Below are 15000 nucleotides of genomic sequence, written 5' to 3'. Positions count from 1 at the left end.
ATTATATCTCGGGGTTCTTTACCGTCATCTATGACTGCAGTGCCCTTTAAGGTACACTGTGCAAGAAATGGTCAAAAAGGGTACTGCAACTATGCTGCTCATTGAAACCTAGCAGCCTATTGCCAAATTTGAGCATTTCATGAAAGTTTACGAAGTAATAAACTAATATTTCTTAGTATGGCCCAAGTACATTGATTTTTGCAGCTAAAAATGGCTATTTCTGGAAATTAAAAATGGCCCATGTATGAAAAGTGCATTTTTTCCAGTCATAATGAATACTTAGAATTTGATGGTGGTGGTAAGTATTCATAAAAAAGGTAACATTAGTGAATGGGTAGCATGAATTCTGGAAATAAACAACAAAAAAATCTTACACAGTGTACCCTTAAGCAGAACATTTACAGTGACCCGATGCTGCTCCTACCGTTAACTGAACATGAGAGGAATTTGATGTAAACTGTCCATGACACAGATAGGCACTAGCCTGGGCTTGCCTGGGACCCACATGGTAATGAGCTTTTTTTGTTGTTGCTCAAATAGCTCAAATAGCTGCCAATTATGAGCTCTCATAGCTTTCATGATCGTCCTTGAAAAATCTGGTATCTGGCCCAGCCGTGGCTTAGTCGGCTGGGCACTGGACTGCTACGCTACGATATTTTCAAAAATATCCAGCTTCAATAAGTGGAAACAGCACCTACATTTGTAAGTCAACTCAACTTGAGAAAGCCTCAAATTGAGTTAAACCTTGAGTTGAGTTAACTTACAAACATAAGGCAACAGGGCACGTTACCTTTTTACGTTTATAACTGGCTGCAATATTTTACAGCGCAGGAGCAAAAAATTGGCAGGATTTTTACTTTCTGCATCCGGTTTTTCTACCTCTGCCTATACGTAGGTTTCCCGTTTACAAACATTCGCACTGTGAGGAGGGGCAAGATGCTAAGCAGAAGAGCGCGTAGCCAGGGGTGCACAGCAGTGGGCGTTTATAAACGGGAAACCCATGTATTAGTAACTAGCTGGTGGGTCCTTTCTCATTCTTGAATGAGAACCTCACTGGGGTACCATCCCACGCACATGTCAAACAACAGAGGTGTACAAAAGCACCATTTTTAAAGAGGCACTAGGTAGGATGACGTCATTTGCAAGGTGCCCGTGGCATGCCAAAACCTACCAACCATCAAAACCTACACCGTAATGAAAAAATGCTGTTCAAATAAACTCGCTGTGAGACAGTTTTTCATCCCGGAATGCCAGCAGTTGTTACAAATCTGAATACGGTATGTAAAGTGATGTTTTCAAATGATAAGTGTTTCCCATGACACTCCCTCGGACCGTGCTGCCAAAAGTTGCATGTGGGGTTCCTGACAGCGGACCGTGGAAGTGGTCGCGACAGTCATCGTTCACTTATTAAAGACTCGCAAAAGCGTCGGCTGACTCGGGACCGTGATTAATTAAACTTTTAATCCTACCTGAAGCCCCTTTAAAATGTCGTATACATACCTAGTGGGCTGGACTAGAGAGGTGTCCTTGTGGAGTCTGAAACAAGGGAAGCTGTTGAAGGTTCCGGGTTCCATGGAGACGCCATCGATGTTACTGTACTGCGCCTCGGTCAGCCCAAACACCTCCATCATCCGGAAACCTGGAAACAAGGGCTTATGAAAGTTGTGTGTTGGTTGTGATGGGTGTGTGTGTGTGTGTGTGTGTGTGTGTGTGTGTGTGTGTGTGTGTGTGTGTGTGTGTGTGTGTGTGTGTGTGTGTGTGTGTGTGTGTGTGTGTGTGTGTGTGTGTGTGTGTGTGTGTGTGTGTGTGTGTGTATGCGCATGCATGCGTGCATGTTTTCCCCATTGGCTAAAAAATGGGGAGAAAGTTGGTAATATTGAAATGTACCATTGCAACGTTACCATACTAGGACTGCACAATTGCAACGACACTTACTAAAAAAATAATAAAATCCAGGAAAGGAAAAGAAATTTGACACTTAAGCATGCAATGACATGCTGATGTGTGACCTTATAAAACTGTCAAAAGGAGATTGATGTCTGAATGGCAGTACCTGGAATAGTACTGCCCCTCATTGGCACTGATGGACAAGCTGAAAAACAGATCAGACAGACAGGCTTATTAAACTCTTGCCTTGCTTGAAGGCAAAAATAGAACGAGAGTTGAAAGAGTTGCTCATAAAAAAACACCACTATGGCGGCCTGGGCGGAGTTTATGGGTGGACGGTTGGGACATGTCCATACCATTTTTGCGATGATTTAAAATCCCCCCCACCATTTTCACTAATACAAGTTAGAATCTCTGAAAAAATACCAAAATGATTACAATTATTAGTGGAAATTAATTCAACATTTCAGGTAACATTTCGTCCCCCCTAAAAGAATAACCCTAGATTTTACTCTATGGTTAGTGTAACAACGTTGTCAGAGTCAATTCTTCTCAGTATAGTGTGAATATCAACACTGTAATTACAACTTAAGAGTTGTAATTACACTGACCACCTGGAGAATTTCACACTGATTTCTGACTCAACGAGTGTTGTGAGTTGGAGTGATGTGACTCTACACAGTTATATAATTATAGAAGTTCTAGAATTTTTTGTTTTCAAGAAGAGCACTCAACTCCCAACTATTTTTTACAATGCATTTGGGTGCGAGCGAGCAAACAGAAAAGTTCATATTTAGTAGAAAAGCTGCACTCTCGGGTGTAATCACTGTATTTTATTCTAGTGGATTAGCAGCAACGCAGACAGACGTTTTCGGCCTAAGCCTTCTGTAGAGTCTTCAATTTTGACACCTATTTTTTTACTGCGTCTGTGTGTGTACTTGATCACTCACTTATTTTTTTTTTCAAACATTTCTTTATTGAACTTTTCTTATTATACTTAAGAAATTATTATATACTTATTATACTTATTATACAGGTCACAGCCCAGATCACTCACTTGCTGATGCGGATTCGCACACAAACGTCACCAGTTTCTCCTCAATCTTCTTGAAAGCGTCCAGGTCGTCCACGAAGAACACGTGCCTCTCGCTGGGCTTGCTGGCCATGCTCACCAGCTCTCCGTAGTCAGCGTCCGCAAAACCGATGGCGAAAACGATGTAACCTGGAAAAAAAAACCCAGACCTAAATATGCCATTTCTCACTAGGGCTTTTATACAAACACACCTTTTTTTAAGCCCATTAGCCCCTTAATGCACGCTGGACCTACAGTGGTGCGTTGTAATTGTCATTGAAAAATTAACTACCATAGTACTACAATACTATAACACGAGGCCTTTAGTAGTGCACTGCGACTTGGTCATTGCCATTCTGGTAACAACAAATCTATAACACTGTCTTAAAGGGTTAAAATGCGCGGTTATAAATGTGACTCTTAGCAGAATGGCATTGACCAAGTCATAGTGTATTACTAAAGGCCCTGTGTTATGCCATAGTAGTGCAGTACTGTGTCGGTTAACTTTGCAAGGATTATTACAGTGCGGTATGCGGCTACGCCAGCCGATGCTAATGAGCGTACAAATCAACCGGCATGCAGGTCAGCTAATTATGCAAATCGCCCGTGCTAAGCTAAGGGGATACACAACACAACATGGGGACAGTCTGATGAGGGCACAAGCATAGGGAATAGATACACACTCTATCTCTTTTTCACTATCAGAATCCAAGATCTCAGGCCCCAGCCATGACTCAAACGCTCGGGGCATTAACTGCCATGCCCGTGCCGTTATGTGGGTTTGATTCCAGCCCAAGATCATCTCCCGATCCTCCCTCATGTATGGCCTGTCCGTTAGCCTTGCACACTCCAAAGCTAACCATGCTCTTTCAAGAGCTGTCTAAAGGTCAGCTAATTCTCTCTTTGTGCTGCTCCTCAGGCTGCTGAATAGGTCAACAGGCCACTTGTAATGCCTTTCCTGTCCTTTCCTAAGAGGGAAAGACCACGTCGTTCCCTTACTAATACCACCCGGGCAGCAGCTTCTGAAAAGCTTTTCCATTCACATCATAAAGAGATCCTGTCCTCAAAGGGGAGTTTAATGAGAGGATGGGTTATTGGCACCTCTAAATCTCCAATGAAATGGGCACCGAAGCCACCAAAGCCTTTGTAACACTGACCCATTGTGTCCAGAGAACTTAGACTGAGTGTGTACACAGACACAAACACAAACACAGACACAGACACAGACACAGACACACACACACACACACACACACACACACACACACACACACACACACACACACACACACACACACACACACACACACACTGCTTCTGTGTGTGTGTGTGTGTGTGTGTGTGTGTGTGTGTGTGTGTGTGTGTGTGTGTGTGTGTGTGTGTGTGTGTGTGTCTGTGTCTGTGTCTGTGTCTGTGTTTGTGTTTGTGTCTGTGTACACACTCAGTCTAAGTTCTAAGTTCTGTTTGTTGGTGGAGATAGTGGGGGAAAGCTTTGTGAACATCTTCATATGCTGGTGGGGGCACCTAGGGGCCTTTGCACACAGTGTGTAGTTTGTTTGTGTGTGTGTGTTTGTGTGTGTGTATGTGTGAGTATTTGTCTGTGTGTGTGTGTTTGTGTGTGTGTATGTGTGAGTATTTGTCTGTGTGTGTGTGTGTGTATGTACATACTGTATGTGTGTGTGTGTGTGTGTGTGTGTGTGTGTGTGTGTGTGTGTGTGTGTGTGTGTGTGTGTGTGTGTGTGTGTGTGTGTGTGTGTGTGTGTGTGTGTGTGTGTGTGTGTACATACTGTATGTGTGTGTGTGTGGGTCCATTCCATGCCCGTGTGTCTATTGTGTCTATTCTTGTGCACGTTCCGTGTCTCACCTTCGACCTGCATCTCCTTGGAGACCTTGTGCACGTCGTCTTGGGAGCGGCCGTCCGTGAGGACCACCAGCACCTTGGGCACCGCACGCCTGATGCCCCCCTCCACCGTGAAGATAGAGTCCTTCACATGCTTAATCGCCTTGCCTGGAGGGGACAGAGATAGAGAGATACAGAGAGAGATGGAGAGAGAGAGAGACAGAGAGAGAGAGAGAGAAAGAAAGAGAGAGAGAGAAGGAGGGAGATAGAGAGAGAGAGAGAGAGAGGAGGGAGAGAGATAGATATACAGAGAGAGAGAGATGGAGAGAGAGAGATTGAGAGAGAGAGAGAGAGAGAGAGAGAGAGAGAGAGAGAGAGAGAGAGAGAGAGAGAGAGAGAGAGAGAGGGGTGGGGATTGGTATGTGTAAATGTGTGCGTGTTTATGTGTGTGTGTGTGCGTGTGCGTGTGCGTGTGTGTGTGTGTGTTGAGGTAAGGGGGAGGTGTTATGGGAAATGGGGGAGAGAGTGCTCATTAGTGCAAAACACAAACACACGCACACGCACACGCACACGGCCACGCACACACACATTAACACACACACGCACTAACACACACACATTAACACATATCACATTACAAATTCTCAGCATCTCCTCCAGGAAAAAGCGCAACAACAGAATATGAATTTTAAAAGGCCTAAAAGTGGGGTGCAAATAGACACAGATGATACAAAAAAACCCTACTTAGTTTTCTGAGCACATCGTGGCGTTATTCAAATCATCTCAAAGAGACGTTGGGGGATTGAGGGTATCTGGCTCAAAGACATGACTCAAATAGGAAAAGCAGAAAATGAGCGTTCATTAAGTTTGTGAGCGAACCGCACGGCACGTCTCTCTGACGGGAGGCGGAGAGGCGGAGAGGCGGAGAGGCGGAGAGGGGGAAAAGGATGCTCTTGGAGACAATAAAATGCATTAATCACGCAACGCTCCACCGACTTCAAACCAACGCCGGCTCATAATTCCATCCTTGATTACAATGGCTAATTTTTATTTGCTTTTTTGTAATGAATTGCATGCATCATAATACCATATCGTTTGGAGCCAGTGTTGTTATTATTCAAATGTAACTGCAATGGAGAATGCTGTCTGGCACTGGCACAATTTAATTCATTTGAGGTGGGAGGTGGAGTTGGGGTGTGGTGGTGGTGGTGGGGGGGGTGGTGGTGGTGAGGTGGTGGTGGTGGAGTGGGGTGGTGGTGGTGAGATGGGAGGTAGGAGATTGAGTTGGGGTGGTGGGGGTGAGGGGGTGGGGGTGGGGTTGGAGTGGGGGCTGTTATCCTGCTCTGTTGTGCTCTCAGTCTGCTTTAAAATCTTACAGAAAATACCCCCAAACAGTCTGAAGGGGTACACCAAGTCACACAGAACTGGGGGATTAAGGGGGGGGGGGGCATATGGGCTTGCATGGGAGCGAGGTTTGAGTCTAGCCTGGGTCATTTCCCAATCCTGCCCTGTCTCTCTCTCCCATTCTCTTCTCGTCATATTCTTGATTATCCTTTCCTCGATAAAAATACAAAAAAAAACTTAAAACAAGAGAAGAGAGTAAAAAAGAGAAAAAAAAGAGAAAAAAAATCTCTCTCCACACACACACACACACACACATTTATTATATTGCTATTATACTCTCCCACTCCCCTGCCTATACAGTATTCTTATAAGGGTATCCTTTCCCTCTCCCCCGCCAATGGGGAGTGAGTGAGAGAGAGAGAGAGAGAGAGAGAGAGAGAGAGAGAGAGAGAGAGAGAGAGAGAGAGAGAGAGAGAGAGAGAGAGAGAGAGAGAGAGAGAGAGAGAACCTGTGCAGTATGGTCATTATCACAACATCATCCACTCCACTCCACTGCAATGATTAAGATATGCAGCCGCACGACGAGGGGAAAAAAGAAAGAAAGAAAGGAAGGAAGAAACAAGGAGAGAAAAAAAACAGGGACAGGGCTTTGGAAGTCCCTCTCTACGTCCCCTTCCTTCACTGTGGCTTAGAGGACAGCGACACAACATTTCACGAAGCCCAGAGATTAGACAGAGATACCTAGGCAGGAAGGTCAATCACGACATAGAAGGTGAAACAGTAGGGCAAAGTGATGTACATTCTGCCCTAGTTTTACTAAAATAATAAATCAAGACACACAATGGCTGCTAATTTTGGCCTGGCATTAACATGTTTAGCTCATGTAAACCTCTGATGGTTTATCATGAAAAGTCTCCTAAATGGGTTGCGACCCCCTGTGTTATAATTGGTATTACAGGGAGCCGGGCATGAGTGCTCAGTGTTAGTGTTGTTCTATACATGGGTTCACCTTGTTTATAAACACGATGTTGTGAGGAGGGGCAAGACACAGGCAGCCAACCATGGAAGCTAATTTTTTTTTTAGATTTTTAGGGATTGTAATCGACAATCATACTGATGGTTTACTGTGTAGTGGGGAACAAAACACTAACTCACACTTTAAGTAGGAGGACACTATGGAGTGAATGAGCAAAGATTTACTTAGACAACGACCCTGTCTAAGTTCTACACCACAGTACTATAGATGTATCTGTCGATACTCATTTCTGGTCATGTTAATCTTGTCTACCTCAACTAACATAGTGTGTTTTTGCACATTTGTCTACCCCAACTCACAGAATATGTTTTTGCACATTTGCTTTTTCATTTTTTCATTTTTTTTATTTTTCTGTAGTCTTTATTATCTTGCTCCCTGACTATTACCTGTATTACATGTGTCTTGAAATGTCCATGTGGGCATTATGTGTATTTATATAAGCTACTTGACACCATTATTTCCCCCCGGAGATCAATAAAGTTACTCTACTCTACTCCCTCATAGATATCTTCTCAGAAGCCCAACAAGTTAGAAGCAAAACTATCACATACACCAAATTAAATTCTCTTTTTTCATCACTAGCCAAAATGGCAGATGTTAATCTTACCAGCAAAACACACATTCACTAATGGCTCAAAGTAGAGGTGGTACGGTTCACAAAATTCGCACTTCGGTCCATATCACGGTATGAAGGTCACGGTTTTTGATTCTCGTTTTTTTGTGTTGTTTTTTTAATTCATAATAAATGCACTGGGAATAGTAAACCATATTTATACAATTGCAATCATAAAGTGATGATGCGTAAGTTGAATTTGACCTTTTGCATGTGTCTGAGAACCGCCTCTTGTGCTAACCTGCGCTTGCACTTAAGCTGTCGTCAGCTGATGTGCGCTGTTTGAGCATTCCAAATGCCCTCTTTCAATTGGCTAATAGAATCAGACTTATCACTAAATATCCTACATATGGTTTTGTGTAGGCTTATAATGTGAAAATGGTGTGATTTTAATTGTGTCATCCTCTCATTGGTATTATATGGTAATGTTTTAATCAGAGAGACTGGATAAGATACTCCTAGGATCTCTTTTATGTGCAGTACATGAACTGCAGTTTACCACGGATTGCACGTTTCGGTTCGGTATGTGTCTGAATTGTACGGTTTCGGTTTTCGGTGCGGTTTGTGCCATCCCTAGCTCAAAGTGGCTAGTAAGTTGATCTTTTCTACCAGCAAAACTAAAATTTGTCCAGTTGACTGGTGTTAATTCAGAGCCCTGTCTACAATGTATGAATAATTAGAGATAATAATATTATTAATTAGAGAGAATAATTGGAGTCTATTTGGCTCTTCTCAACTAGCTCAGTGCAGCTACAGACAGGGCTGGTATGGTACCAAACACCTGCCCGGCATTTTTGGCGCAGACCAGCCACTCACACAGCCCCCCTGTTTTTCTACAATACTATGATTGGGTCAGTCCACTGTCTAATTTAAAGATAGGCCAATGGGTCGCCACATCTAAAATTAAGGGGCCAGTTTCTGTGGTAAAAAAAAATAAAACCACCATACAAACAAACAAAAAAACAACAGCATAGGCCCCTGTGGACTGTTGGCCCACCTGGAAAATGCCTTGTATGCCAGATTACCAATCCAGCCCTGGCTACAGACCAGCAGGAGGAGCAGGAAATCACCTGAAAACGATTCTGGAAACATGATTTCAACATTGAAAAAAAGGACTTGGGACCAATGGGCCATGAGGGCTTAGTGCAGTGCGGTGTAGTGTAGTGCGGTGTAACGTGGCACATGCCTGTTTTAGTGTTGCCTCCTTTGTAAGTGATGCGCTGGATAGCGTCCAGCAGCCGCTCCTTATTGTTATACGAGTTGAGTTTAAACTCCGTCCTGGCGTCATCGCTGAACTGAGCAATAGCCACCTGTTAGGAGAGATAGAGAGAGAGGTGTGGCGTGGTGTGGCAAAGGTGTGTGAGGAAGGTGGGAAGAGGAAAGGGGGGGAGAGAGAGAGAGAGAGAGAGAGAGAGAGAGAGAGAGAGAGAGAGACAGACAGACAGACAGACAGACAGACAGAGACGGGGAGAGAGAGAGAGAGAGAGAGAGAGAGAGAGAGAGAGAGAGAGAGAGAGAGAGAGAGAGAGAGAGAGAGAGAGAGAGAGAGAGAGAGAGAGAGAGAGAGAGAGTCATATTGAGAAAATTAGTGTGGTGTGTCCACAGGAGTGAAAGAACAAATTGAGAGAGAGAGAGAAAAAAAAGAAAGTTGCAATGTAGCAATTAGTGTCCAACATGTCACGACTACTGAGCCGATGTGCCACTGTTAGGCAACCACTGTTTTTAAAACACCATGCCCACTGTGGCCAGAAGCCTGCTTTTTTCCCCCCTGTCTTTTTTTCCTTTTTCTCTGACAGTGTTCATTTCCTCTGTTTTTTTTGTCTTTCTTTCTTTTTTTTATTTTTCTTTCCTGGGATTGTTAGTTAGTTCCTCAGGTGCCTCGTTTTATCTCTTCCTCCTCTTTGCCTTCTCCTCTTCACCAAACCGTCACACTATGAAGGAAGTGCCCCCTCGCTGGACGGGGGACAAACGACCCCCCCAACCCCCACCCCCCTGATGCACTTCTGGGCCCCCTCTGTCCCTGGGCCCGGGACAAACAACCCACCAGCCCTCCCTTTGTCTTTACCTCCTCGCCATCTGGGCCAATCTCTGGTCGAAACAATATACTATGAAGGAAGGACCACCAATACACAGTACAATGACACCCCCCCCCCCCGGTTTCAGGGTCGCTGACAGCTTTGGCTGAGCCCAGGACAAAGTCACCTGAATCAATACATACAATATAATGAGAACTCAATCCTGGGGCCCCTATCCCCCTGGCCCGGGACAACTGACCCCATTTTTCCTTCCCGTCAGCTACCCTGCCTGGTTTCCCTGCTCTTGTCTTTACCTGCGTGCCCTCTGGGCCGATCTGGTCGAGTGCGCCGGTGGTGCTGTGCAGGAAGCGTATGATCTTGTGGAAGTTGTCGTCTCCAATACTCCACGAGCCATCCACCAGGAACACCAGGTCTGCCTTGGCTGCCTTACACACTGTGGAGGAGGAGGGAGGGAGGAGAGAGAGTTAGGAGGGAGAGAGGGGGGGATAGATAGATAGATAGATAGATAGATAGATAGATAGATAGATAGATAGATAGATAGATGAAATGAGAGAGAGAGAGAGAGAGAGAGAGAGAGAGAGAGAGAGAGAGAGAGAGAGAGAGAGAGAGAGAGAGAGAGAGAGAGAGAGAGAGAGAGAGAGAGAGAGAGAGAAGGAGACATAAGATTAGATGGACAGATAGAATAACAGAGTGGGAGAAGTGGAGAGACAAAACAACAAAACCAGACAATGATTGGGAAGAGGTAAAGAGGTAAATAAGGAGGAGGAGGAGGAGGAGGAGGAGGAGGAGAAGAGGAAGAGGAGGAGGAAGAGGAGGAGGAGAAGAAGGAGAAGAGGAAGAGGAGGAGGAAGAGGAGGAGGAGGAGGAGTAAGAGGAGGCGAGAAGGAGAAGAGGAGGAGGAGGAGAAGGAGAGGAGGAAGAGGAGGAGGAGGAGGAGGAGGAGGGCACGAGGGAGATGGTGGCAGACAATGATTGGGAAGAGGTAAAGGGGTAAATAAATGAGAAGAGCAGTTGACGGCTGTGCACTCCACTCCACTCATGCCACAGGAAATATAGGAGGAGGAAGAGGAAGAGGAAGAGGAGGAGGGGGAGGAGGAGGTGGAGGAGGAGGAGGAGGCTGTGCGCTCTGTTCCACTCATGACACCGGGGAGGAGGAGGGGGAGGAAGAGGAGGAGGAGGAGAAAGAGGAAGAGGAGGATGAGAAGATGATGGTAGTTGTTGGTTGTGCACTCCACTCCACTCGTGCCACCGGGAAGGAGGAGAAGGAGGAAGAGGAGTAGTAGTAGTAGTAGTAGTAGTAGGAGGAGGAGGAGGAGGAGGAGGAGGAGGAGGAGGAGGAGGAGGAGGAGGAGGAGTAGTAGTAGTAGTAGTAGTAGGAGGAGGAGGAGGAGGAGGAGGAGGAGGAGTAGTAGTAGTAGTAGTAGTAGTAGTAGTAGGAGGAGGAGGAGGAGGAGGAGGAGGAGGAGGAGGAAGAGGAGGAGTAGTAGTAGTAGTAGTAGTAGGAGGAGGAGGAGGAGGAGGAGGAGGAGGAAGAGGAGGAGTAGTAGTTGTAGTAGTAGTAGTAGTAGTAGTAGTAGTAGTAGTAGTAGTAGTAGTAGTAGTAGTAGTAGTAGTAGTAGTAGTAGTAGTAGTAGTAGTAGTAGTAGTAGAAGGAGGAGTAGAATATTATGGCAGTTGGCGGCTGTGCACTCCACTCCACTCGTGCCACAGGAGAGGAGGAGGAAGGGGAGGAAAAGAAGGAGGAGGAGGAAGAGGAAGATGAGGTGGGGGTGGATGAGAAGATTTTGGTAGTTGTCGTCTGTGCTCTCCACTCCCCTGATGCCACAGGGATGGGCAGTGGGCAGTGGAGATGATTGCCAATTACCGCCACCGCCACTATCTCACATCAATAGCCTTCTCCAGACAGAGATTGAGCAGCCAGGCGTTTCCTGCTGTTAGGTGTTATTGTGGTGGCCAATTCGTTTTTTTATACACTTAGGTAAACAGCTATGTTGGGATGTGAGGACTTGTCACACCACACGCTGCTGTCACACACACACACACACACGCATGCAGTAACATGCACACCCACACGCACAAATGTGCACAGGCGCATGCATACACACACTCAGACTCACACTCTCACACACACTCTCACACACACACACACACACACACACACACACACACACACACACACACACACACACACACACACACACACACACACACACACACACACACACACGAACATTAGCGCACACACACTTGCACACAGACAAACACAACACACACACACATGCTTACTCCACCTTGAGTCAACATTCCACCGATAGAACATTAAAGGGAGGGAAAGGAGAGTTTATTGGGCTTAAGATGTGCAAGGACTTGTCAATTAGCTTTTATAGACTTCACTGAAAAAAACTTTCTGAGGTTGCTGTGCACAACTTGTTTACGGGCGTTTATGGGCTAGTGGATTTACGGTTACAAATGCAGCAACAATAATCCAATATCCAAATAGGAAAGAAATAGGGGTGGTATATTAGCAGCTAAGGATAATAATAAAGAAACAGTAAGCTAATAATTCCTTTCATTGGTATAATTATGAAGAGGCAATGAAAAGACCTAACTTTGTTACCAGTTTGAAAGGATGGAAAACAGTGCTGCCAAACCTTTCAACCAAAGTACAGGATCGGCTAATAAACATTACGCTAATTCCTTTCATTACCACAACTACAGACAGGTAATTAAAGCACCTTTGAGTGCCTAGTAAAGAGCTACACAAAACCCTTTGTATGTGTATATCATTATTATTAATGAAAGGGCCCAATGTTTTGAAAGGAATTGAAAGGCCTAAAACTTTCATGAAAATAGTGTTGCCAAACCTTTCAACCAAAATGCAGGATCTGCTAATAAACATTAAGCTAATTCCTTTCAATATCGAAATCACAGACAAGGCCACACCAATTTAATTTGTTGGTTCTCGGATTCGCCTCTTGTATTTTGTATCAAAATGGAAAAAAAAAAATCAGTTTCAATACCCCAAAAAATGAAATCGCAAAAAAAAACGAAGACTGCATGTTTTCATGAACGGGGAGTTGTCTCTTTAGTAGTTGGAGGTCATGTGACGTAGAGAACCAATAAAACCACTCCTTTCAACATACCGATTACGACTAGCGAATCAGGAAAAGTGTTACATTCAAACATTTACAGACAAACATGCAATGGCAAGTTGAAGCCCCTGTGGGTTAGCAGTAGCAGCGGTGAAACACAGTATTGCTCTTAGTGGAATTAGTGGAGTGGGATAGCAGTTTTAAAAAAGAAAAACAACAACTATTCAACTGTTGAATCATCTCAGTTTATTCAAACCAGATTAATATAATAATTGCCCTGTGAGCTAATTTTGCCTGGTCTATTTGGCTGCCTTAATTCCCTTCTACACGGTCCTTCTCCATGTCCAGGTGTTTGCCTGTCTTGCACCTTCCTTTGGAGGTCCATGTGAGGCTGATATACAGGTGGTATAACCACACGACTAATTTTTTTTTTTTTTTTTTTTTCGCCCTCTCGCTTCAACTTTTTCCTGAAAAAATCCGAGAACCAACAAATTAAATTGGTGTGGCCCAAGGTAATAATAAAGGCCTGAAACTTTCATGTAACTAGCATGAAAAGATCGAAATGAACAGTGTTGTCAAAGCCTTTCAAACCAAACCAAAACAGCAGCGGTGGATCAGCTAATGATATTATGTTAGTGATTAAAGAAGGCTGGATTTGGGCTAATCTCTAAAACAAATCCACTGAGGGTTTTCTTCAAATGTCACAGACTGACTCTGAATCAGCAACAGCAGAGGCAGAAAAAGGACAGATTTTGCCATGGCAACAGTTTAAGAGAGGGCTCTTTGGAACTCACCTCTGAAATGTCTGATGGACTCATTTGGATTATAACAAACAAACAAAACAAAACGATCAAAAAACGGCACTACGCGTAAACATACAAAATGAGTCATATTACTTTGTATATAATATGCTACAAGTTTTGGCCTTTTGCATTAGCTATTGTTTGTGCAAGTTCTGTGAACTATCGGTGAATCCCATTACACCCCTTAGCCCTACGCCTTTCCCCTTTGCCTCCGTTTTGCACGTCCACGGGTAGGGGTAGTGGCATCCCGATTCACGTTCAGACAGATGGGTAGGGGTACGGCGAAGGGCTTTCCACCACTCTGCGCGGAGATTTTCCAACACCAGACTCCACGACGGAGGGCTACGACAGGTTTCCCTGGATGCATTGCGAATTCATTTAAAAATTGGCGGCAAGCTGCAGCACCCACAATAGCACGCAAGTTTAAGTATTTTCGCCACAATTGAAGGTTTTTAAGTAGTAATAATCATTCCGTTGTACTAAGTTTAACATTGTCCTAAATCTGGCCCTTTTCTCCGTGAAACGCACATGAAAAAAAATTGCTATTAACGTCAACCTAATGCATGGAATTAGTGACAGCTGTGAGATCATTCCATGATTGTTGAAGGGGTATCCCAATTCGTAGCGGTTGCGTTTCAAGCCCTACAACTTACAGCTTCGTTGGAAAGCACGAGGGGCATGGGGAAGGCGTAGGGGTAGGGGTAGAGATTAGTAATGGGAAAGGCCCTATGTATGAGGTGAAGGGTGCCATGGAAAAAGAGTTTATTAACTTGGATGATAATGCGTGAGCGCGCATTTGTGTGTGTGGCATTTCAGTCAAGACCTATGTGACTCAAACCTTAGTAAACAAAGCTATTTTGAGCATTATTTAAAGTGAATGGATAAACACCTACATCTGGTGACCAAAGTCATCCCACTTTGTATGTAGGCATAAATATTATAATGTGAAATTTTATGAGGAATCTACTCCAAAGCAAATGTGTTTATCTTGGTCTCAAGAGAGATGAACAGACCAAGGACATGGAACCATGTCACGTGGTCTGATGAGACCAATATAAACAATTTTTCTTTAGATCGTGTCAAGCATGTGTGGTGCTAAACAAGAGGATTTTACAAAAAAAACTGTACCATCTGTCAAGTCAAGCATGGTAGAGGGACTGACATGGCTTGGGATGCATGAATGCCGTCAACATTGGACATCTGAATTGCATTAAAGGAAACATGCATGTTAACATGCACTGTGACTACTGAAGCAGATCATGATACTCTCCATAGGA

General features: G+C 44.4%; 1 protein-coding gene across 1 annotated transcript in view; it reads right to left on the bottom strand.

Annotated features, from left to right (window-relative positions):
- LOC134436371 (collagen alpha-1(XIV) chain-like) overlaps positions 1-15000 on the bottom strand; it is a 160939-nt gene that overhangs the window by 50502 nt on the left and 95437 nt on the right. The window contains exons 26-31 of the mRNA XM_063185539.1: positions 10122-10261; positions 8979-9102; positions 4824-4967; positions 2945-3109; positions 2054-2092; positions 1501-1639 (exon numbers count right to left, since the gene is read on the bottom strand). Of these exons, the coding sequence (XP_063041609.1) occupies positions 1501-1639; positions 2054-2092; positions 2945-3109; positions 4824-4967; positions 8979-9102; positions 10122-10261 (751 nt within the window). The remainder of the gene's footprint in view (positions 1-1500; positions 1640-2053; positions 2093-2944; positions 3110-4823; positions 4968-8978; positions 9103-10121; positions 10262-15000) is intronic.

This window comes from Engraulis encrasicolus, chromosome 20, assembly GCF_034702125.1.
Source record: "Engraulis encrasicolus isolate BLACKSEA-1 chromosome 20, IST_EnEncr_1.0, whole genome shotgun sequence".
Taxonomy (NCBI): Eukaryota; Metazoa; Chordata; class Actinopteri; order Clupeiformes; family Engraulidae; genus Engraulis; species Engraulis encrasicolus.
The sequence above is the reverse complement of the archived record's forward strand: the minus strand, read 5'-3'. Positions and strand labels throughout refer to the sequence as shown.